The sequence below is a fragment of the Semicossyphus pulcher genome, unplaced genomic scaffold (assembly GCF_022749685.1).
Source record: "Semicossyphus pulcher isolate SPU_LCO1_2020_fin unplaced genomic scaffold, fSemPul1.0.p SCAF_8, whole genome shotgun sequence".
Classification (NCBI taxonomy): Eukaryota; Metazoa; Chordata; class Actinopteri; order Labriformes; family Labridae; genus Semicossyphus; species Semicossyphus pulcher.
Window position 1 is genome coordinate 26,856,153 of NW_027211759.1, and position 24,626 is coordinate 26,880,778.

Genomic DNA, 24,626 nt, shown 5'->3' on the forward strand with positions numbered 1-24,626 from the left:
CTCACTGAATTTATTTTACTCTAACGCGAGATTAAAAAACATTTGAGCTTTGTTTTCGTTGGTATAGAGTTTTCTCTATCCGGCTACGGTAGCCGTGTGCACGTTGTGAAAGCAGTGACAAATAAGTTAAGCTAAAAGAAAACATACTGTAGCACCTTTTTGTATCGACACTGTTGGTCAGGGGCTTATCGTCCACAATGATGAACTATTCTGACTACGACTCTGATGGATATTCATCTAATGAAGACGCAGACTACGTCCCGTCCGGTGAGGAGCAGAAGAACCTTACGTTGTGCAGTTTAATGTAGCTTATGTATTTAGCTAGCTAATGTATAGCTACTACAGGAAAGATCGCATGGGGAGGGTTCAAGTGGTTTTCTTTGCTATCTAAGTGCTGTTAACGAAGAATATGTATCAGAATATTGCTCAAAAGATTTATAGTAACACCAGCTATGATGTAAGATATGAATAATTATTGGTAACCGCATAACACACCAGACTGTGTGCTAAAACCAGGCAACAAATAAATCATGTACTGGTGAAATGCTTCTTAGTAGACGTACTCAATATAATTACAATGACTTGAAATATACTACAAAATGTAAGAAAAATGAAATAAATACACCAAGCCGCATCTGTTATTCTAACTAGTTGTTAATGCCATCGTTTGGTTCACTTTGCTGTGCTGTGTTTACCGTTATTTTGTTCTGTGGCTTGTTATATGGCTGTTACAAACTGACAGATTAACACCTCCTTCATCAGTACATCAGCTGTGGTCAATAAGCTTCATACAGTGTTTCCAGGTTCAAGCAGAATAAAGGGAAACTACTGAACAAACCAACATGAAGGGGTCAGAATATTATAAATTAGGGATGAACTGATTAAGAAAATTTATTGATTTTTGTAATTATTAATGTCCTCGTCTGGATAAGGGGCCAAAGTTAACTTTGATGATAAAAAAAATAAATGTATTCAGGCCTTCATCTCACTCTTTGAGAAAGCATAAATTCAATCTTTCAAATTCCCAACACATCTTTTTATTCAAACTTCACATAAAAATAATCTTTTTTTTTTTTTTTTAAATAACTGCCTGAAAGCCTGCTTGAGAATCACCTGCTCACAGTACAAACATTGTTCAGTGCTTACATAGCTGAACAAAGATCTTTCTGAAAACATAAATACTTCTTTTTTTTTTAAGATTATTTTTTGGCTTTTACCTTTATTTAAAGGACAGCTGAAGAGAGACAGGAAATGTGGGGAGTAGAGAGTGTGGATGAGCTGCACCAAATGATGGGCAGACCGGGAGTCGATCCTGCAATCAGTGCGACGAGGACTGTAGCCTCTGAACATGGGGCGCCTGCTCCACCAACTGAGCTAAACCAGCGCCCCAAAAACATAAATACTTTTATGTTACAATGAATTTACTGCACAATTAAAGCACTTAAATAATAACAACATCAGCGCATGCCACTTTATTTGCTGATATCGGCCAATTCTAATGTTCAGCTGATGCATCGGTGTGTATTAGAAATACCTCTGAATAATATGTAGTCTGAAACACTATGACCTCACTGCTAAATACATAATTAAGTCACATTTTTTAACATCAGTGGGATTAAACACAGACTTTACTCCCGCTCATGTCACTGTTTTCACTCATTGTACCTGCTTCCTGTTCTCTTCCTCCTCAGATGATAACCTCAGTGAAGACGACATTAATGAGTGTGAGAAGGAAGATCCTCTGCACCGGGACGATGACGTGCCACATCCTGACAATGTCAGCAAGAAGAGGAAGAAAAAAGACCTCGCTGTGAGGTGAGGGGTGAGAGAAGGCAGCACAGTCAGAGAGAGGACGGTGTTTACAGGGTTCAAGCAGCTCCAAACCGCAGCAGTACAGAGCTTAGAGTTCATGTCAGGACTTTGACTTTGACCTCAGACAACCACACTTCAAAAATCTGAGCTATCCCTTTAACCCTAAAATGATCTAAAGAGACATTTGAACAAACCATTCATGTTGAAATGTTTCCACAGATTTCACATGTTGTTCTGCTTCACTGAAACAGGACAAACACCTGAAACAAACTTTACTCCAACATGTTGGCTGAAAAGAAAACGTTCTCCACGTCTATGAAATGTTCCTTCAGTACTCTGTGGGCCAAACTCAGAAAGGATGATGATGTTTCTGTGCTCGCTAACCTGCACAGATATGACTAAAAGAAGATTTTGAATTCTTAAAGGGTTAAAGTCGGAGCAAACAGGCGCTCTGTGCACCGGTCCTGTTTGCACATATGTAAAACATCCATTATGTCCCAAATCGTCCTCTTTTAATGCAAATGAGCCTCAGTGAACAACAGCAGCGATGACGGCTCCGCGCAGTTAGAGAGAACTTGTTAGCGCCTGCAGGGAGTTTGTTTGTAACTGATGCTCAGCGTTTAGAAGTGTTTCAGCCCGGCCTTTCACCTTTGTGTGACCTCAGAAATGAAATAGTCTCTAAATAGGCCCAAGGTTAGTTTATTATATGCTGACATTTTTATTCTAAAAGGGGTTCAGGGCCTTCTTCCGCTGTGTGGAGACAGTCTGGAGCCGGCACGCAGGACAGTGATGAAAGTTATATCTAATCTGGATGTGCTGCTCTGGCTGGCTCCCTGCAGGAAGGAAGCTGAGCTACAGGTGATGAAAACTGGTATCACATCTGTCGAGTCTGGGAACCCCCGGTCATCAGTTCTCTTTGGACAGAGCTGAGTCCTGTAAGCCTGAGAGTGCGGCTCCACGCAGCAGAGAGTGGAGGTGCTTACAGCTCTCCTCCACAATCAGACGTAACACATGACTGAGCTGCGAACTCTCTGGGAGTGTTTGTGCTGACATGACATGAGAAGCATATCCTCTGTGAATCTGTGCTTGAGACGGAGCAGGTAGCAGCCAAGGTGTATTGTGTAAAGCACTTTGTGCTACATTTTGCTTGTATGAAAAGTGATAACAAAGAAAGTCTGATTGATTGATTGAGGTGATGAGTATTCATGGTGATATCAGCCGCCTCGCTAGTCAAAGATACATAAGATTAATGTCAGACTTTCATCAGCAAAAGACGATAATGCCAGTGATGATCATGTTCATTCACAGAAAGAGGAAGAAAGGAGTCCTGAAAGTAGACAAAGAAGAGGAGGGAGGAGAAGGAGCAGAGGAGGCACAGCTGCCGCAGGAGGAGGAGGAGGAGGAGAAACCCAAGAAGGGCGAGAAGGAGGAAGATGAAAAACAGAAGAAGAAATCAGACGACCTCTGGGCCAGTTTCCTGTCTGATGTTGGATCCAGACCCAAAGACCCCACAGCTGCCTCACAGCCCAGCTCCAAACAGAAGGTAGATATGTGATGAATGTGGTGCTGGATCATTCACAGGGTGGTGACCAGTCAAAAAACAGGGATTAACCCACACATACAAAATGTGTGCGGGACCTCTGACCTCAGATACAGCTTCCATTAGAACCCAGATTACCTGAGCGTTAGTAATCAACCCTACATTATTGTGTGTGTGCGCGTGCGTGTGCGTGTGCGTGTGTGTGTGTGTGTGTGTGTGTGTGTGTGTGTGTGTGTGTGTGTGTGTGTGTGTGTGTGTGTGTGTGCGTGTGCGCGTGTGCGTGTGTTTTGTTGTCATCCTCAGGATGGCTCCTCTTTATTGACGCCTGCTCCTTTGAGTAGAGAAACCAAAGAACCGGCGACAGTCACCATCACGAAGGTTTTTGACTTTGCTGGAGAGGAAGTGAGGTAAGTGTTCTGTTCCCCCCTGACCTCATACGTCACCGATTATACAACCAGCTTTATAAACATGACACAACGTTACCTGGCCTTTAATATTTTATTATTTTATCCATCTGAGATCGATCAATAAGTGAACAATCTGCCCTCGCTCTCCACATGTGTCTGTTTGGAAGCTTGTAAAGGTGCAGATATCATTCGGTAACGATCGATCGTCTTCAGACGCCTTGTCATTAATAACACGCGGCTCACGTGCTGTGAGAACTGAATCACGAGAGTAACTTTTGTGACTTAATGAAACAGACTGCTGATGAAGACAGTCAACACAGCAGACAGACAGGAAGAGGGGGCGGGGCCAGCAGCTGTGTGCACAGGTGCAGGTGTGTTGGGGGACTGAAGCAAAGCAAAGTGTTCAGATTAAAGTAGATTGTGAGTTAACACTGAGTAAGGTGAAGAAGAGAGTAAAGTAAAGTGTAAACTATTACATCTAGAAACAGGGTAATGCAGACTGAGTCATGTGATGAGCTTCTCACAGAATTCTTTGACATATGTGATTAATCACGATTAATTAATTACAAAGCCTGTAATTAATTAATTAATCAATTAGATTAATTTTTAATCTCCTGACAGCACTAAAAGTAATATCACATTATTTGTCAGATCTACATACAATGTAGTTTAAAACATTTGTAAATGATGTAGTTGTTGTCAAATTAGTTGTGGCTCTTCACATTGACCACTAGGTGGTGCCACACACACACACACACACACACACACACACACACACACACAGATGCAGATTGCTTTAGTGTGATGACGGCGACAGAGTTATTCTGTTCAGACATTAACCTCCAAACGTTCTTTAAATCACAGTTTATGGATCTGGATCATTACTGGAATGATTGAGCGGATCTTGTTAATCATCACAGACTGAACCTGGTGTGAGTGTCCACCACTATCACTTCTAATGTCACCACAAAGAAGCAGACATTTGGCTCTAACTATGCTAAAGAGTATAATCTATAATAATTAGTTTTCTTGGAGAAACTTGAAACACAGCGAACAGTCTGAAGTGAGACGAGGTCGCTTCGTCTGTCTGGTGTGCTTCTGCCGCCTCACTCTGGTAGTGAGGTAGTGTCAGGAGATGATGGTGTCCTGACTGTCCACTCAGGCCTGCTGATGTCCTCCATCTACACAGAAAACAACATAACATGAGTTTACTGTCAGGTCAGTAGGGCAAGAGGTCGAGCTGTAAGTGAAGCTTAACAGCTCCCTCTGCTGGATCATCCGACAAACTACCTCGAGCTGTCTGTTGTGCTTACGGACTTTACGTTTTGAATGTAAACAAACTGAACTTTTTCCTCTCTTTGGAACAAATATTTGATTTGTATTCTAAAGTGACAGCCCCGTTACACGAGTGAAAAAACAAAGAGCCTCCAAGCTAGCGGCCTAGCTCTGCTGCGTTCATGTGCTCATGGGAGGGTCCCTTTTTCAGAGTTGGGATGTCGTTCTTCCATCTTTGGTGCATTCATGAGCTTTAGATCCTAATGTGAAAACAACGTGAACACTCACAGAGAATTTTTCACCACCTTGCAGTTTTGGCTAAGTTGACCAATCAACCTATTTCCACAGGCGTCAACGTCTCAATCAGGAAACACTGATCTTCATATGTCTGCAGTGTGTAGAGACGGACAGCTGATCTGTGCTAGAGAGGCTCCGCTGTGATCGTCCCATTGGCTACAGTCTGAGACGATATAGCCTCTGGGGACACCGGCGAATGTGCCGGGCGGTAAGCGATAATATACTTCCCGTGTAGACTTCCTTTCCCGCGTGCTGCATCGTTACAGAAAGAGAAACCGTTCTCTTGTTATTAACGGCTCTTCGCCCAAACTTCAACATCAAGATGCAGATTTGTAAGAAGTAAAATCTGAAGCTTTGTCAGGTCTGTCCTCAAGAGGAGAAGAACACTTTTAAAATGCTCGTTTGTTGAACGAAGGGCGGATCAATCTCATGCATTCAAGGAAGTCGGGAAATCTGAACGCTGAACAGCTTTGGTGACACAGCGTCAAGGGAATTCATCTCCAGTTAAATTTTAGATCTAGAACAGATTGTTAGCTGTTAGCTGTTAACATGCAGACGTCTGATTATAGAGATTAATAAGAAGATAAATCATCGTCAGATCACGCTGATGGAGCTGTGATGTCATTACGGCGGATTACGCTCCTCCTCTTTTGCTCTCCACACGGGCTGTTTTTCCTGCATACGCTGCAGCCTGCTTATACGTGATTGGTCAATATTACTCGGACTACAAGCGTAGTTCTAACAGAACACTTGCCTTCCCAGAAATCCACGTCCCTGCCAACAGATGCTACATTTCTAGTCTTTCATGAGCTTCTTTAGTGAGACTCTAAACAGTGAATCCATGATAACAAATCCAAAACTCAGCATCTTGTGATTATTTGTCCATGTTGAAAACTGTTAGCTGTTCACTTCCTGGTGCCTTTAACTTTCCACCAATCAGAGGCTCTGTTACAAATGTGAGTCAGTGTTGATCTTGAGTGTTTGTACAGAGAGACAGTAATCACCGTCTCTGATCAGTGGTTTCATACACGCATAGCACCTGAAGTAAGAAGTAGAACAGCTGAAATGTAATGTGTAGATTCTTCTTTGGACAGATGGAGGGACTGATCTGAACTGAACGAGGTCGCTCTACGTGGACAGTAACTAACAGTTACCATCCTACCGACGACCTTTGAGCACAACATGCTAATAGACATGAATTCATCCTTTTATCTGCCCCGTTCCTCGGCACACACTGTCAGCTCAACAAGTCGTGTACCAACATTTTTGTCATTTAGTTGCTGTTCCAACATGAACTTTTGAATCAAGGCTTACCCGACCAAACTCGAGGCTCTGCTACTGTGTGTGCATCACTTGACCTTCAACCTCTGGACCTATATTTTTGATGACTTCATAACCTGACCGGCAACATGAAATAAGTCCAGCATCTGCGTTGTTTCCCAAAACCAAGTAAAGGTCTTCAGGACAAAGTACCACATGTTGAATCCTCCCGTCTGAACTAATTGATCCATTATTCAGACTCCCAGAGAAGAGCGTGATTGGTTCAAAGAAACTCTGATATCTTTAACCGACCTGTCTCCAGCGCCGTCGCAGCAGTGACGAGATCTCTGTGTGTGAGACAGACATGATTGTGTTCAGGATTCTCGTAGTCTGAGCTTCTTGTTATGTTCCCATTGTTTCTTTGTGTTCCAGGATGATGAGTGTGTTCTGTAAATAATGAATGAAACTCGTTGTCTCTGGTGCAGCGTGTACAGATTTTCAGTACATTATGTATCTCCATGTTTCTCAACAACTCATCGGAACTTGATTTATTTATGAAGCAGCTCTCACACGAGCACGCAGCCCAGAGAGCGGAGCAGCCCAGACAGAAATAGACAACAATAAATGCACGGTTCAAAATGACAACAATTAACAGTGAAATATTAAGAATGGATAAAGCTCTGTTAAATATTTAAACAAAGGGATCAAACAGTGGAATGAACACCAGTAATTGTGTCTCTCCTCCACTGCCTGACATGTGCAGACTGGTCAGGTACAGACACTCACGTCAGTGTTGTCACACGATACGTGATGTTTGAGGTCTAAACACGGCGTCACATCGTCAGCAGACACAGAAGGTGTCAGTCACTCTGTGTTGTTTCTTAATGATAGATTTACATCAGCCGCAGAGGATGAAGTTTAAAAGTCTTACCAGAGCATTTACAGCTCTGCCTGATCATTCTGCCCTGAGCTGTAGCGCCACCTTCAGGTCTAAATGCGTCCTTGTTTTCACTGATTTAGCATCTTCACTTTGTGCTCAACAGACTTCATGCCCCAGTATTTCTTTCTCTCTGTCACCATTTGGACACATTTCACTAAGGTGTAGTCTCAGAGCAGCAGCAGCATAGGAATGTTTTCCTTTAGTCAGTAAGTGAAGACTGAAGGCAGGTCTAACATCAGCCTCAGCTGGCTGTGTGAGCATCAGGCTGCAGTCATATCTCAATGAATCACCTCCGCCTGTGTCTTCAGTAGGATCCTCACAGCCGAGTGTTTCCCATAAAAACAGTGTAATTATGACTCTGTCACATGATCACACTGTAAATCTCACACAGACACGCCCAGCAGACAGAAAACATGCCAGTTATGTCCCGTCCTAAGTGTTTACATCTGACTGGTTTTATTTCTGTAACCAAACATGATGCTGGGTATAATTGCTCTGATTGATTATGCATGAAGCTGTGTGCTCTGTAATTACACAAGCATAAGATTAGCACATGGAGGATGGCTGTAAAATATTCCCACAGCTACAATAAAAGCTGCCCGCTCCCATGTTTTTGTCTCAACTCTTCTTTCTCAATAAAGTTGGTACGAGCTGTCCGTCTCTTGGCCCGCTGCTGCCCGCGTGTTCATCCTCCTTTAAACTCAGAGATCTTCCTCCTGCCTGAGAGGAGACCTTTAAACGCTCGTCCTCCTCCTCAGTGCTGCGCGCTCTCTGTGTAATTATGACTGCATATAATTAGCATACATATCAGGGAGAGGCTTTCAGAGCCGCCATGATGGATGCTAGTGTTTGTGGAGTCTGTGCAGAGCTGATGTTCCCAGAGGAGGCAGCGGTTCTTCCTCATATAGCCTCACTGTGTAACCCCGCAGTAACACACACACACACACACACACAGTGTGTGTGTGTCCTTCATTTTTAACGCGTGTGGAGGGACAGATACGTGTTGATGGATGTGGGGCTTTGCATAAAAGGGATGTTATTTTATATTTTTGTAATGGAAATTGCACATAAATCAACATTGTAATGAATTAAATAAATGAATGTAGCTCGACTGAAGACCTTCAGCCTGTTGTTCTGCTGTCGCTGTGTATTGCGTATTTGATCTGTGTTTATTTAGACCCAGTTTAAGTGGTAAATTATGGAGGAGAGAAGCTGCTGAAATCTACAAATGAATAAATAAACCTTGATAAATAAGTCAGTATGCCACCAAGTGTACCAAAAATAATATAATAAACAGATAAAAGCGTCAGTTGGTTGATAAAATCTGACTTTATTTAATAGTTTTATTTATTTACCTTTCTATTAATTCTCCACTTTGTCCCCTTTTATTTCTGATTCCTGTATTTATGTTGCGTTATTAATTTGTGTGTGTCAGGGTGAATAAAGAGGTGTCAGCAGACTCCAAGGAGGCCAAGAGTTTTCTGAAGAGTCAGAACACCAACCAGGACGAAGATGAAGACGAAGAGAAGAGCTCGTCACCCAGCAGATCTCCTCCTCCAGGCCCCAGGTACACGCGCACACACACACGCACGCACGCACGCACGCACGCACGCACGCACGCACGCACGCACACACGCACACACACACACACACACACACACACACACACACACACACACACACACCTGATGTCCACGTGATGTACAAAGCTACCAGATATCGATGGTATGTAATGATAATAAACTCAACATGAAATATGATGAGTTTATGGTTTAAACCTTTGACTTACTTTAGTTAAAGTTAAACTTATTTATATAAGAAATATATTTTTACTCAGCGATTTATATGACATCCTGACTGTCAGGATCAGTGAGCAGCTTCAGACCAGCTCCTGTGTGTGTGTGTGTGTGTGTGTGTGTGTGTGTGTGTGTGTGTGTTTGCGCTGTTTCCCTTCCTCTTTAAATATGTTTTGTTGCCATGGTAATAAATCATTTAGGGGTGTGCACATCTTCCCACCAAAACCCCAGACGGCCGACGGGAAACAGGAAATCATCTTCCAACAGACAGGAAGTACAGTGTGTCCACAAGCTATTTCCTATTTATCTCTGGTGTGTGTGTGTGTGTGTGTGTGTGTGTGTGTGTGTGTGTGTGTGTGTGTGTGTGTGTGTGTGTGTGTGTGTGTGTGTGTGTGTGTGTGTGTGTGTGTGTGTGAAGAAAGGGGACACCCATCACAACAGGAAAGAGCCATCAGCACCACTCCCTAATTAACCTTGTGCGATTGTGTGCACACTTACACACACACACACACACACACACACACACACACACACAGTACAGTAGAGTAGAGTGTTTACTACAGTACAGGGTCTGGGGGGTGGGGCTCTGTAGTGGCCTGGGGGCGGGGTCAGACTGCAGAGTTTCTTCACTGTAGAATGACAGTGTGCAGGAGGAGGAGGAGTCTCAGTCATGTGACTGTCTCTGTGTTAATATCTCTCCAACATGTATCGGGACGTTTCCACTGCACAGACTCAGCAGTAGAAAACAGCATACACCTGAGGGAGGGGTATAGAGGATAAAGGGAGACTCCGCCCAGTGTGGATGATGTCATCACCCCGCCCACCCACTGTGTGAATGTTCCAGACTGTCACCTGCTGTGTTCACACAGGACATGGAACCACGTTATATTTCCCGGGGGCGGTGCCTTACGTCCTGCGTCACACAGAGGGCTGAGTGTTCTCGTCGGCTCGCGTTCATCTCCTCTCATCAGTTTCCGGATAAGCTAGCAAAACTGTGTCCTGCTAGGCTGTGAGTTAACCTAATATCTGCCTTAACTCCAAGATTAAACCTACAGGTGAGCTCACACCTGGTGCTTTTCCCAGTACTTTAAACAGAGAAGATTTTATTTGTTTATTTCTGCTGACACGGCTACAGCTGTGACTAGACTTCCCTGCAGACTTTCAAATGACTTCTGCCTGACAGTGGAGACAGTTAAATTACCACCAAGACCATCAGAATGTTGTACTGAAAAATAACTACTAAACTACTAAATAGTGCTAAGATATAGTGACATCTGTACTCTGATGTCAGTGTAGTATCCCGCATCAGTAGATGCCCAGCCCAGATGAGCTTACAGGGCAGTTAGCTTCCATGTACATGAGCAAGGTGTGGCACTTTAAATTTTTTGACAAACTGCTGGAGTTGGGTTCTAGCATTTAACCCACGTTATCGATAGACTTGGGTAACTTCATTCTTTATAGCCCCATGGGGCAAACATTACCAAGCGCTCTGTATGTGAGGCTTGTTTCAAACCTGTTATCATAAAGTTAGCTTGCTAACAGTTAGCGCTGAAACAGCTGAAGGTCATGGAGCTCGCCAAGACTGTTACGTCCTGCAAAGCCACGCCCACCGTGTTTTTAGGGAGTCCTGTGTTCACATGTCGACTCACCCTGACTTCACTCTTTTTACTGAGAGCTGCTGAAAGACGTGATTAAAGCTCCCCAGGTGTTTCTGATTCTGAAGCTGGTGTGAACGGATATTTCACACATGCAGCTCCACCTGGACCGTGTTGGGACATTTTCAGGAAGCATACATAGCTGAATGAGGATGTTGTTAGCCTAGCTTAGCATCAGGACTCCCAAGTGTTAACACAAAGGCAAGATAGGCTCGCTTGTTAACCTGCCTGAGATTTGATATTAGATGAAAATGTTTAGTGAAGATTTGTCAGATTACTTCAGATGTTCATCCAGACAGAAAAACAGAAACACTCGATGGTAAGAAGATGGTAAAATCCAGCTGTGGATGGAGTGGAAGCTTGTACCGGAGTAACTGGAGTATTCATGGACAGGAAGGAAATCTCAGCCTGCACAATGACACGCACACACACACGCACACACGCACACACGCACACACGCACACACGCACACTTGGAGAAGGAACACTGGAGCAGCTGGCCTGGCTGTGTGTGGTGAAGCAGTTTGGATGAAACGTGCACACAACAGGACAAGCTAAGAAGAGGAAGAACCATGGACGCTCCTGACCGAGTGTTCGGAGTGTGTTGAAGCTTATTTGGATGTTTCCTCTTCAGAGCTGCATTAAAGTCCTGTAAACACGTTTGGGATTAATGTTGGCCTTTGCCTGGATGAGGAAACCAAACATTAACACGCTACATTTCAGTGCATCCCTGAGCTTCTCGTGGCCGTGTGTAATTGTGGAGCACCATAATGAAGTGGTGTTTAAACGGTCACAGTAATTAACATGGTCTGAGTCCAGTTATGGTGCAGGGAATGAGAAGCTGGCTCTGCTGTGGTCTCACATGGAGCATCATTATGCTTTCACTAAAGGATGATGAGTGGTTTTCTTTAACAGAGACTCTTCAGGCTTTAAAACACTGAAGGACTTCCTCACTCATGGAGACCACAGGGCTTCACGAGAGTACGAGCATGTGAGAGAGCGGCAGGGATAGGAGGATGAAAAGTGACCAGTTAGAAGCTCCGACACAAACTGAAGAAGGAAAAACACTCTGAGGAGCAGAAATAGATCATTACAGAGCTGAACTCTAATTGAAATGTTGTATTTTCTAGGTTTAAATTATAAAGCTGCTGAGGCTTGGGGCTGTCGTGGTGTTGGAATTTCCCCTGCAGTGAGTTAGGATGCTGCAAAAAGCTTTGTATGCACCACGCACTGGGTTTATCCTGATTTATTTCCTGTTGAAGTCCGATCTATTGTTCATTAACAGCAGCTGTAAGGCCTCTATGCCTGTTACCTTCACGGCTGTGTTGCAGCCTCTTGGCGGTTGGACAGCTGGATGTTTGGTAGCTAGCTTAGACCTCAAAGACGAAGCATCTCCCGGTTTCACAGGGAGCTTCTGTCGCCGTGTCTAAACTTGCTCGCTCTCCCTTTCCTTCTGTTGAAAGTTGAGATGTTCAAAATGTGAAGTCAGACATGTCTTTTGCAGCCTCCATTATTTCCTCTTGAACAAAGAGTCGACAGGGAAAGTTACACCCTTCAACTTGGTCAATTATGGATTTATTTAACTCTCTATAAAAGCACAGTGAAGTGTCAAACAAGAAGGACGGAGCTGATGAAAAACAGAAAACAACCTGTAAACATAACGCTTAGCGGTGAAGGCCTAATGTGCCCTGTGATTGGCTTGTCAGCCGTGTATGTGTGACAAGTGACAAATGACAAACGTGTGTGTGTGTAGAAGGACATTACATTAGCACCTTGTCATACCAGCCTCTCTTTGGAGTAAAGCTCCATACAAACACAACCATTACTCACATGCAGCAGGTGATGGATGTTCCTGTGTATGTGTTGTTGTGTTGAGTTACTGGCTGTGTGCTCGTGTGTTGTGTGTTCCTTCGTGATTTTTGTGCGATATTCAAACATGCCTCACTGTCTCAGTTTGAACAAAGCAGTGACATACACCCATCAGCCATCACACTATGACCTCTGACAGGTGAAGTGAGTAACACTGACAATCTTGTTACAATGGCACCTGTCAGTGGCATATGTCAGGCAGCACGTGAACATGTTCTCCTGAGGTTGATGTGTTGAAGCAGGAAAAATGGGCACGTGTGAGGATGTGAGCGACTTTGACACGGACCAAACTGTGATGGCTGGACGACTGGGTCAGAGCATCTCCTAACCTGCAGCTCTTGTGGGGTGTTCCCGGTCTGCAGGGGTCAGGGCCTACCAAAAGTCTAAGGAAGGAACACCAGTGAACCAGCGACAGGGTCATGTGGTGGACAGGGGTCAGGATGGACGCCCTCACAGCCCCATACTTTTCAGAATAAAGTCTGAAAGTCCGGTCCAAAGTCCGGTCCGGTCCCTTAAAGGATCTGCTGCTCACACCTTGGTGCCAGATCCCTCAGCACACCTTCAGAGCTCTAGTGGAGTCCATGCCTCGACAGGGCAGGGCTTCTTAGGGGCACAATATTAGACAGGAGGTCATAATGTTACGGCTGATGGGTGTAAGTGTCCTGGATCTGCTGAGAGTGTGCGCCCAGCAAGTATAAAACATCTGCCTCCACTCACAAGAGCCTGTGAGGTACACCAGCTAATCAAAGAGCGTCTGCCTGCACCGCTCTGACTTTAAATATGAAACTCTTGTGTTCTCACTATGGAGCGGCTTTTAGCTGAGCGCAGACATTTTAAACTGCTGCAGACAGTCGGACAGGGCTCAGAGCAGATCTGCGTAAAACTGTACTGACTGTTGTATCATGGGCAAAGTTTCACTCCATGTTTTCACACCTGTCACATTTAGTGATGAGCTGCTGTTCAACTGTGTGCAGTAAGTTGTGACTGAATAAACAGCCATGCTTCGGCTTCTGTCACCTGTTGTGTGTTTGCAGTGTGTCACCTGAGCTTCTCTCTGCTGTGCTTTCAGTGCGAAGCGCCCTGCAGGTATGAGCAGCCTGCTGAATCGTATCGGGGGAAAGAAACAGAAGATGAGCACGCTGGAGAAGTCCAAGATGGACTGGGACGCCTTTAAATCAGAGGAGGGCATCACCGAGGAGCTCGCCATCCACAACAGAGGCAGAGAGGGGTGAGTATATCTCTGTGTCCAAACAATTACTGAACATACCTGTTCAAGTTACATCCTGCTCGAGCTCTGCTGAGCTTTCTGATCACTCAGACCTGCTGAATTACCTCGCATAAATCTCCCGTACAGATACTCTAATGTTACACTGTGAAGAAGTCTATGTTATACAAAGAACACAGCAGGTTATTCACTTTGAATTCAGTGAATTCTTGTATTTGTATTATTAAATGTAACAGCTGTTAGTTGCTTCATGTCGACAATAATTTTGTCTGCAGATTGGTGACTTTTCCGTCCTACATTAAAGCTTTTGGTAAAGTCAAGAATCAGAACATGCAGAAACACAGTGTCTGAATGATGAAGCAGCAGACTGAGAGCAGTGAGAGGAAAGCAAAGGAGCATTACCAGCAGGATGGAGACCGTCTACTGCAGGGAAAAAACATGAGTGTGTCTCAAACACACACACACACACGTTTCCACACTTCCACTCGAAAGTGTGGAAACGTGTGTGTGTGTGTGTGTGTGTGTGTGTGTGTGAGGACATTGCCCTGGTTGTGTTGTGAAGCGGCTACATGTGCTTAGATTTCAGGTCGTGTAACGCCGTCCTGTCCCGGCTCAGCCGTACCTACAGCAGAGATTCAACACAGAAACATAAATCAGGTTTTACCAGACCTATAACCAGTGCTTTCCTAACACTTACTCTGACCGTCAACCAAACCTCACTCTAAAATCTCACGATTTAAGATGACTTTATGGGAACTGGAATTCTGACCCAAAAAGGACAATGTCGTCCATAAAGTGTAAACAGATTTTTCTCCCTACAACATGAGTAATGCATGTCACACACACACACACACACACACACACACACACACACACATAACTGCAGGAAAAGTTGTGTAACTACTTCCTGTGTGGGACAAGGGGGGGGGGGGGGGGGGATTTGGTTAAGTTTGGTGGGACCGTGTGTGTGTGTATGCAGTGTGTGTTTGTGCTGTTATGATAAAAGTATAACTAATGTTCTGTTTCTGTGTGTGTGTCTCTCTCTCTGTGTGTGTGTGTGTGTGTGTGTGTGCCTTTAGGTATGTGGAGCGGAAGAACTTCTTGGAGCGTGTCGACCATCGGCAGTTTGAGTTAGAAAAAGCAGTGCGACTGAGCAACGTGAAACAATGACACGGACTGACAGCACACACACACACACGCACACACACACACACACGGACACACACAGGGACAGACTTCCTGTATGTGTGTAATGACAGAGCTGCTGTTCCTCCAGCAAAGTGAGCTCAAACTGGTGTTGAGGTTTGGATCTATTTCAGGACGGGTGTTAATACTGTGAGTGTGTGAGTGTGTGTGTATGTGTGTGTGCGTGTGCGTGTGCGTGTGTGTGTGTGTGCGGGTGTGTGGGTGCGTGCGTGCGTGCGTGTGTGTGTGTGTGTGTGTGCGTGTGTGTGCGTGTGTGTGTGCGTGTGTGTGTGTGTGTGTGTGCGCGTGTGTGTGCGTGTGTGTGTGCGTGTGTGTGTGTGTGTGTGTGATGACGGCCTGATGGGTGTATATACTTGTGAGAACCTTCAAACTTCACACTCAGGACATTTTTGGGACGTGAAGTCACTCAGTCATACGTCCTCAAGGAGCTGATTTACTTCTTAGTTTGATGGGTAAAGTATATCTCTGGTTTATTACAAGTTGTGTCTAACTGTAGTTTAGTTTGTTATTTCTGTCCTTTAACACCTTACTCACCAGGTTAATGAGGAGACACTGAAACAAACTGAGGTCATTAAAATCAAGTCTGACAGGTTAAGAAACACCGATCTGTCACGTCAGATTATTTCATACAGAAATACAACCCAAGTTTTTGTATTTGTGATCTGGCTAAGGGTTTGTTACTGTGGGCAGACTGTTCGCTACAGAAGTATTTTTTAGCACTGTATTTTTTGTCATTTGGAAGTTCAATTTCAGGCTTTGTTTCCACCTAGCATAAACATCTGGACACCTGGATGAGTGTAAAATATGTTAATGCTGGAGAGACAGTGCACCTGGAAAGAATCCCCACTATACGTTTAAAGATCTCCTGGCGGCTCGTTAAAAAGACTGACTGTCTAAGACCAGGGTCAAGTGACTGACAGGAGTAGCTACGGTTAGTGCGAACAGATTCTCATCAGCTCTGGTAACATCTTAAAATGTGTCCAGTCCAAAAGCAAAGCAGATTTTAAGCACAGTGTGATCACATACAAAATCAATTCAAAGACAGGGATACATAAATGATGCAGGCGACGTGATGAATTCATGTAATCACACAAAATGTTTTCAACTCAAAGAGAAATTAGCTTGACGTGCTCGAGAAAGTCTCTCATCATTGAGATTCTCCTGACACCGTTAAGTTGCATTAAAGTGTCAAACCAGACTCCATTCAAAAAGCTGTCATTTTAAAGGAGTGTTCTTGTCGTCCTGCAGACAGACCTGACAGAGCATGAACACCTGCATCCTGATGTAGTTATCTCAGCATCCTCTCAGCCTGTTTATTGTCATTAAATCTCAGTAACATCTGATTATTTTGGCTTCATAGCACTGTAGTGAGACAGATGAGGGCAGAATCAAACAGACTCGTTAACAGCAGGTGTAAATACAAAGGCCTGTTTACTGTGGGAAACTTCCTGCTCTTAAACACAGAAACAAAGACTCCAAGTGAACTGAAGCATGATGTACGCTGGAGCTACTGCTGATGAATAATTTAAGCTTGTACTCTGAGGAATCATGTCTCCTCTTTTAGTTTGGTATCCTGCAGTATTCATTATGTTTAGAGCCGCCTCTATGAGGAGGTCTCATCTGAGCTGAATTGGAGCATATTCTCAACGTTAAGAAGAGAGCGACACGACGCAGCTGCTGAAACCATCCAAAAGTGTCAAATGAACCGAGTCCTTTTGCTAAATGTTTCCAAAACCCTAAACTTCATCCTGACACCTTCTGTTTAGAAAGCATCTATACTTGTTTACCTTGTTTACTTCTGATTGAAGCTGATCTTAGTTTAAACGTCTCCTGTAACTCCACTTCCTCCTGCTATCACAAGCTGCCTGTTAGAAAGCAACACACCTTCCTCTGATAAACAAGTCCATGCTAACATTTAGTTAAATGACCTGATGAAGAATAAGAGATGTTGTGGAGGCTCCTCATAAAGATGGTGCAGGTCCAGTGTGTCTAATGTCTGGTCAAAACCATGACATCATTAGATTTCATTGTTTCATTGTTTATCCAGTCATGTTTTCGTACTCTGAGATTCTGCTTTCATGTGATCAGGTGAAAAGGTTTGTGTGGACACTTAATCGAACACTGTCATGCTGATCAATACCTCGGCAGACGTGTGATCAATCAGCTGTGTGTCATCGGTCATATCAGAGAGGACCGCACTGACTGCAGCAGGTGTGAGGGCTGATATTCACCTGTCACTCAGGTGTGGGGGTTACACTGCAGTCTGGTCCAGCTGTCTGTTTGTTCATGTAAATATTAAACATCCAATAAACACACACACATTTCAATGTTTCTGTTTCTGTTCTGAGACGTCAAACTGTTCAAGTAAACAGCTTCAAGTTGGTCGACGTTTTTCGATCACACCTGAGTGATTCTGTTTCTTACACACTGATCACCTGCAGATCCCTGAAGTGTTTAATATAAAATAAAGACATGATGTCATCATTACACTCAACATTCAGCTCAGTTCATCATGAAAAAGTCTTTACCACCACTTTCCAACGTTGGTTTTATTTTCCTGTATCACTTTATAATGCAACACTAGGTCACTCTTACGACCTCACAGAAGGGACGTCACAAATACTTCTTTCTGTACCTGTAAATCTGAGCTATCTGTACTTTACTTGAATATTGATTTTTATAACATCTTTTTACTTTCACCCGTACATTATACTAAATATTTGTACCTTCTATTCCCTACATTTAGATTTTCCATCACCTTACAAACAGGAAGTAAAGAATGTTTGTACTGAAGCCACCTCTGGTTGTCATGACGTCCTCTCACCTTTCAGCCAATCACGTACCACCTTTGTATCTTAAAGAGCAAACTCAGTAACTGAACTGCTCCCAAGTTAGCCAGTTAGCTTCAGTAAGCTAGAGAGAAACAACAATAGAGATAATTGATATCAGACGGTAACCATAGATCAGTTTGTGTAATTGTATGCATTGTTTAATATTGTGTGCCCCGCATCGAGAATGTTCAGAGGGAGAATTTGTGACGATGGATTCGCGGGTTAATCACAGGAGTTTTTTAGGCTGTGTCCGAAAATCCGTACTATATACTATATACTAGTACCTGACTTTACTGAGACGTTTCAAAATGTGCAGTATGCCTAAAATACCCGGATGTCGTACTGATTCTGAAAAAATCTCCAGTGTGCATCGGAACAGTCTACCTCGCATACTGTATCCCACAATGCAAAGCGCTGGAACATCACAGTGGCAGTTGAAATGAAGGACAGCAGCAGCATTCCAGCAGAAGGGGGCGCTGTAGCTAAAGAAGCGTTTTTTTGCTGTTGGCGGGCTGTCGTTTACTTCTGCTTTCCAAAACTGGAAACTGGCTCCTGGTGCAGCACACTGCTAAATACATGTGAACAGCTCCGTACTACAGACTACTGCCGAACACAGTATGTAGTATATGGTTTAGAATCTGATTTTGAACACAGCATGTGTGAAATTGGTGTGTGAACACAGCAGGTGATGGAACATGCACTGAGTGGGCGGAGCGATGGTTCACAGTGGGCGGAGTCTCTGTGCTTCATCCTCTTTCCTGCTCTCTCAGGTGTGTGCGTGATGTTTTCTCCTGTTGTGTCTGTTTTGTGGACACGTCCTGATGCAAGTTGTCTGAGTTCATGTGTGAAAGGGGCTCGGGTTTAAGTCCAGTGTGAAATCTAATTAAATATTGTCTTATTTTTACTTTAGAGTGTTTCTCGAGTCTTTAACAGCCTCCATTGTTGATGCTTTCACAATGTTTCTGACACTTGGCGACAGTTGTCAAGTCTTGTGACAGCATCAGGAGGAATGTGTCTCCTGCATGCTCGTGTGTGTGAATGTGTGTCCTTGTACGTGACTCACTGACATACATGGAGTTGCTCTTCACACAGTTCTCTTCAGTGCAAAAACTTCAGAATAACTTTAATTTGTCAGATGAAAAAAAGGATTGTTACCTTCTTGTTTAAAAATGGAGAGCAGAAACATTTTTAAACGCCTAAGCACCTGACCCTCGCTCGGTTATTCAGCCCAATATAATCCCTCACAGAATATCATACTCTGCTCTCAGGCTGCTGAACGTATCCTCATCTAAGCAGCTCTGCAGAGACTGAACCGCTCCTGACAGTCGCCTAAAAAACAGACTGTGATTATACTAAATCCTTACACACACACTCTCTCTCTCTCTCTCACACACACACACACACAGACAGCGGTGGGATTTTTACAGCGTGGGGCTGACAGGAGATTATCCCACACATGTTCACGTACAGATTATAATGGCTGAAGGTGTGTGTGTGAGTGCGTGCTGCTATAATTTTATTCTGACAGGACGGAGAAGAAGAAGCGTTTACACCACCATGACACGCTCAGACTGCACTCCAGTCAAAGTGACTCGCAGTATGTTTGAGCCCAGACGAGCAGTAATCTCTCATTATGATGGAAACAATCCCTCAGCTGCAGTATGTCGCCGTCTGACCTCTGACTGCACCAGATTACACTCCACTAAAACCACAGCAAACTGTGACCTCTGATATTTACAGTAAACTCAGAGGACGGATCGCTGTAACACGAGTCTGAATATGTGCCTGTGCAGAGGAGCAGGATTAAGACCTGCTGTCAGGGGGAGGCTTTTATTCTGAAGGTATTTATCACTTTAATTTCCTTAATCGAGAATAAAACATTCATCAAATTACAACAAAGCATCTCATTATCTGTAACATCACGCACAGGTTACAGGTGTTTGAAGGGACACACTGAAGCCTGATTTATTCACCACTAATGATAAGGATAACAGGAGATGAACATTAGAATAAGTGCAGTGCGTGATTGTCTTGATGATGTGTTAAAGGCTTCTTTTTGAAAGAAAATGAACTACAGAAGAAGAAGAAGAAGAAATAATTAACTGATCCCAGAGAGGAAATAACTCATAATTTCTATCATTACAAACATGCTGCACACGCACTCATGGAGAGATGGCAGGGTGAGGGGGATGCACATGCGCCCCGAGCAGTGGGGATTAGGTGCCTTGCTCAAAGACACCTCGACAGTGCTCAATAACACGGCACCGCTCCTGCTACCAGCCACAATTTCCATGATTGGTCCGTACCGGGACTTGAACCGGTTCCCAAGCCGAGTCCCTACAGACGGAGCTACCGTCTGCCCCACACCTCAAAGTACAACAAAGACTGTCACAGGATGAGACCTTACATTGTATGTGGTCAGACTTCAGGATAACATTATCCTCATGGAGTTAACAGGTCAGGGAAGGGTGTGTGTGTGTGTGTGTGTGTGTTATGATATATGCATTGACACTCATTTTAATCTTTCTGGCCCACACTCAAATTCATGTCATGTTACAGACGTAACTCAGGAGCGATCTCTCCCTCTCTCTCGCTCGCTCGCTCTCCGTCTCTCCGTCTCGGCTCATACGGTTGTTCTCGCTGTGTGTGTTAATTAAAATCCCGTTTCTGTAAATACAACCTTTTTCTGTTCAGATAAACCCACGGAAATCTTTCAAACAAAGACCTGAAACTACGCCTGGGTATGTACGCTGCTGAGGACAGTGGACGAGCAGCAGAGGAGCAGCCCCGCCTACTCCGCCTACTCTCTATGGCTCTGGAAGTACCATCAGTCAGTCACTCAGTCAGTCAGTCACATACAGACCCATGTGTAGGGCTGACCCCGCCGGTCAGTCAGAAACAGAACTCACTTTAACAGTTTAATTTCTTTTCTTATCTTAAATTCCAAATGATGAAAAAAGAAATAATGATGACAGACATCTGCATCCTCGCCTATTCCACCAAAAACACTGGGACAGCCCCCCCTTCAGAAAAAGAACCCACAATGCACCTGGCTGGTTGTGTGACAGTTCAGCGTGTGTTTCTGACGGGGGAAACATCTGAAGTTTGAGTTTCTGAGTTTTGCCTTTTTGTCTGGTACAAAATCAAGTGTGTATCAAACTGCAGCAGATTCATCAGTTAGTGACGTCACAGAGTTTCTGATTCAATCACACGTTCACACGTTGTTTGTCCGATGGATGAGACGAGGGTGTGAGTGTGTGACGTTAGTGAGAGAGGTGTGACTGAAAATAGCTGCTGTTGTTTAAAACAGCAAGGAGCCCACAACACACACACACACACACACACCTTCCTGATATCCCTCTCTCCTTAATGACCTGCTCATGTCTCACCTCTCTGTGTCTCAGTAATAAACTCTGGTTTTTGTCTCTGAGTAAAAATGATCAAACTTTGACTTCATTGTTAAAATGAGCACAAACTGTGAATCTCTGCACACACACACACACACACACACAGAAGGACACAGTCACTGTAGCTGCAGATTAACCTTTTTTTATACCGTGTCTCTCATGTTCTCTTGATGTGACTGACTGAATGCAGACTTGATACTCACTGTGGGAAAGTATATCAGGCGGCGGTGGCTCAGTGGTAGAGCGGGTCGTCTCTTACAGTTTTTCTCACACTTGCTTTGTCGCTTTGGTACATTTCTCAAATCATCCTCGACATTTGTAAAACAGTAAGTGCGTTTCTCGAAACAATTCGTACAAATAGCACAACAGCATGGATTACCTGCAAAAGCCAGTCTCTTGCTCAAAATATATAATATAAATATTAAATATAAATATATAATAATCCTGAGTTCATCTCTCAAAAGTAAATATCTGTGTCGATGAACATGTCAGTGCCATCAGAATGACAAGTCCTTGTGTCATTGTGTACGGCTACGACAGTCAGATTGCTTAGTCATGTTGTCAATATAACAGTGTACCCTGGAGGGGTGATCTGATGTAAACTATGGCTGAAGTTCTGATGACAGTTATTGTAAATTGTAAGTTACACCTTAGTGTATGTGGGATATTCACATTTATGCCTTTACTGTTTGTACTGTGATTTGTTGACAGACCGTGTCATTGCGATACAGAAAGGAGAGGACAGCGCTGCATAGCACAAAGAAAAAAACAAAAGTAGAAATGTGAACATCGGACAATCTCCTTTGGGAACACTGTACATGCAGTGCTGTAGGAATTACAGTGCAGTCTTCCTACACCTCCTGACGTTCCTGTCTGTTGGGCCACAAGTTCTCATCCACATCACGACCAATATCTTCTCTTGCGATGCAGCGTGGAAAGAGTCTTTTAGAGTGTCTTATCCAGCCTCTGCAGGCATCTGCTGTGATGTCATCACACACTGCATCCATGGTAGCCAGAAAGGTCATCTGTTTATGTGGCTGGCCATCATATACTTTCCATCTCCATGCTGAGAAAAATTCCTCAATGGGGTTAAGGAATGGGGAGTAGGGTGAGAGGAACTCCATCAGCATCCTGTTGTGGGTCGCAAACCATCGCCTGATGATGTTGGAGCGATGGAAACTGACATTGTCCCAAACTATCACGTACTTTGGCAAGTCATCTCTAGTCTGACCCCTCTCTTGTTCAGGGATGAGATCCCTGTAGAGAGTGTCTACAAAGGTGAGAAGACGCTCTGTATTGTATGGCCCAATAAAGGGAATATGCGTGAGCACACCATTCTCCGAGATAGACGCACCCATGGTTATGTTCCCGCCCGTTGGCCTGGCTCATCACCTGTAGCTCTGCCTTCTGCGTTACGTTAGCTTGAAGCCAGCCTCATCCATGTACATGAAGTTGTGCGGTGGTTCACTTGCTTCCAGTTCCATTATACGCTATAACCAGAAGACACAAAATGAGTTTGATGATTTACATACATTTTCATTTTGGACAGGATACAGTTACATCAAATGTATAGAGCACATATTGCATCTTCTTTTCTACAGCCATAGCAAATTTGTAAAGATCACACTTACTGTACTGTACGTCACTATACGATATTGTACTGTTTACTGTGAGGTATAGTTACTGCATGCTCATACATGTGTTACCTGTATATACTGGTAGCGCAGCTCCTTCACTCTTTGCCCATTTCTTTCAAATGGAACAGTGTTCAGCTGCTTCATATTCATTTTCAGCAGAGAATTGTACATAATCATTTGCATGGATGTACCAAAGCATCTGCAACTTGTTCAAAGAAATGACAAACTGCTTTTCTGATGTGTGACACAATGATGTGAAGACTGAACAAGTAGTTTTGAGAATTTCAATTCTGATCTGAGAAATGAACCAAAGCCACTGAGAGAAACTGTAAGTGGAAGGCTGGTGGTTCGATCCCTGACTGCTACTGTCACATGTCCAAGTGTCCTTGGGTGAGACACTGAACCCCAAACTGCTCCTGATCAGGTATGAATTCATAGATCTGATTAAACAGAAAAATACAAAGGCTGAGTATAAAGTGAAAACATCACACTGATGAGGTCAGTGACGCCTGTTCTGTGTTTGTTTGGTGCTTTTGCAGCTCTGAGGATACGAGTTACGATCACCTGACGTTACGGTAAATAAGTCGAGATAAACGAGATAAATAAGTCGAGCTCTCAAGAACACAACCCAAATGACTCGTTATCACAGGAAAACAGTCAATAAATTGTGTGGATGCAGAGGACTATATGAACTCATCAGTTTTCAGTGCGATGCATGATGGGATATAGTGGGTTAGTGACTTTCTTGCTTTTCTTGGTGCATTGTGGGATACCTGTTTATAACTCAGACAGCAGCACAGGAGCTCTGTTCACTGTGACGATAGTTAAGATTTCATACACAAGACGCATGTTTAGAATAAAGTTAAAAAACAATTTATCAAGACAAAATAACTTCTCTGTTTATTTTATTTCTTCCAGGCTGAAACACTGACATGTTGATGTTTATTTAACTTTACTCTTGAAAGTTTGATTCATAATCATTTTAAATATTCTAACGTTGTTTCATTCTACCTTTTGGCATGTCAGCTTAATGTTCCACACTGTGACTGTTTCCTAAACATTTCATTCACTTGTATTCTTTGCCCTGTTTCTTCCTTTACACACATGTCCCTTTGATTTCATTATGAATTAAAGATAGGTTCTTTTTTGTCTGGCCCAGTACTCTTTGTAGCCAGTTAAAATATATAACATGTATTTAAAAATAAAACTTGTAATCAGCCTGATAATCAAGAATAAATGATTTGTATTAAATGTCATAAACCATGAATAAGCGCTGCTTTGCTCCTTTGAAGTGTGGTTCCATCAGCCCTCCCCCGGGGCTCCTGCTGTGTTTTATTGTCAAGTGTTCGCAGTGAGCGGTCTCTTTAAGGCCGGACGGGCGCGTGTCTGCGGAGGACGGACGGACGCAGACAGACAGAGAGGCGGCGCTCTGCTGCCTTCACTCCCGCTCAGAGCTGCCAACATCACGGA

General features: G+C 43.7%; 1 protein-coding gene across 1 annotated transcript; it reads left to right on the top strand.

Moving 5' to 3' along the window:
- On the top strand, positions 1-17,596 carry cfdp1 (craniofacial development protein 1). Its single transcript, XM_069686491.1, has 7 exons — positions 1-267; positions 1,692-1,815; positions 3,121-3,355; positions 3,656-3,759; positions 8,967-9,098; positions 13,920-14,078; positions 15,155-17,596. Exons 1-7 carry the CDS (start codon positions 198-200, stop codon positions 15,243-15,245), a joined length of 915 nt encoding a protein of 304 aa, XP_069542592.1. The 5' UTR covers positions 1-197; the 3' UTR covers positions 15,246-17,596.
- The last annotated feature ends 7,030 nt before the right edge of the window (positions 17,597-24,626 follow it).

Excerpts from the sequence above, each read along its gene's own strand:
- cfdp1 (XM_069686491.1), top strand. The coding sequence starts at position 198 with ATGATGAACTATTCTGACTACGACTCTGATGGATATTCATCTAATGAA. Across the intron at positions 268-1,691 it reads CGCAGACTACGTCCCGTCCG|ATGATAACCTCAGTGAAGAC; the intron begins GTGAGGAGCAGA and ends CTTCCTCCTCAG. Across the intron at positions 3,760-8,966 it reads TTTGCTGGAGAGGAAGTGAG|GGTGAATAAAGAGGTGTCAG; the intron begins GTAAGTGTTCTG and ends TGTGTGTGTCAG.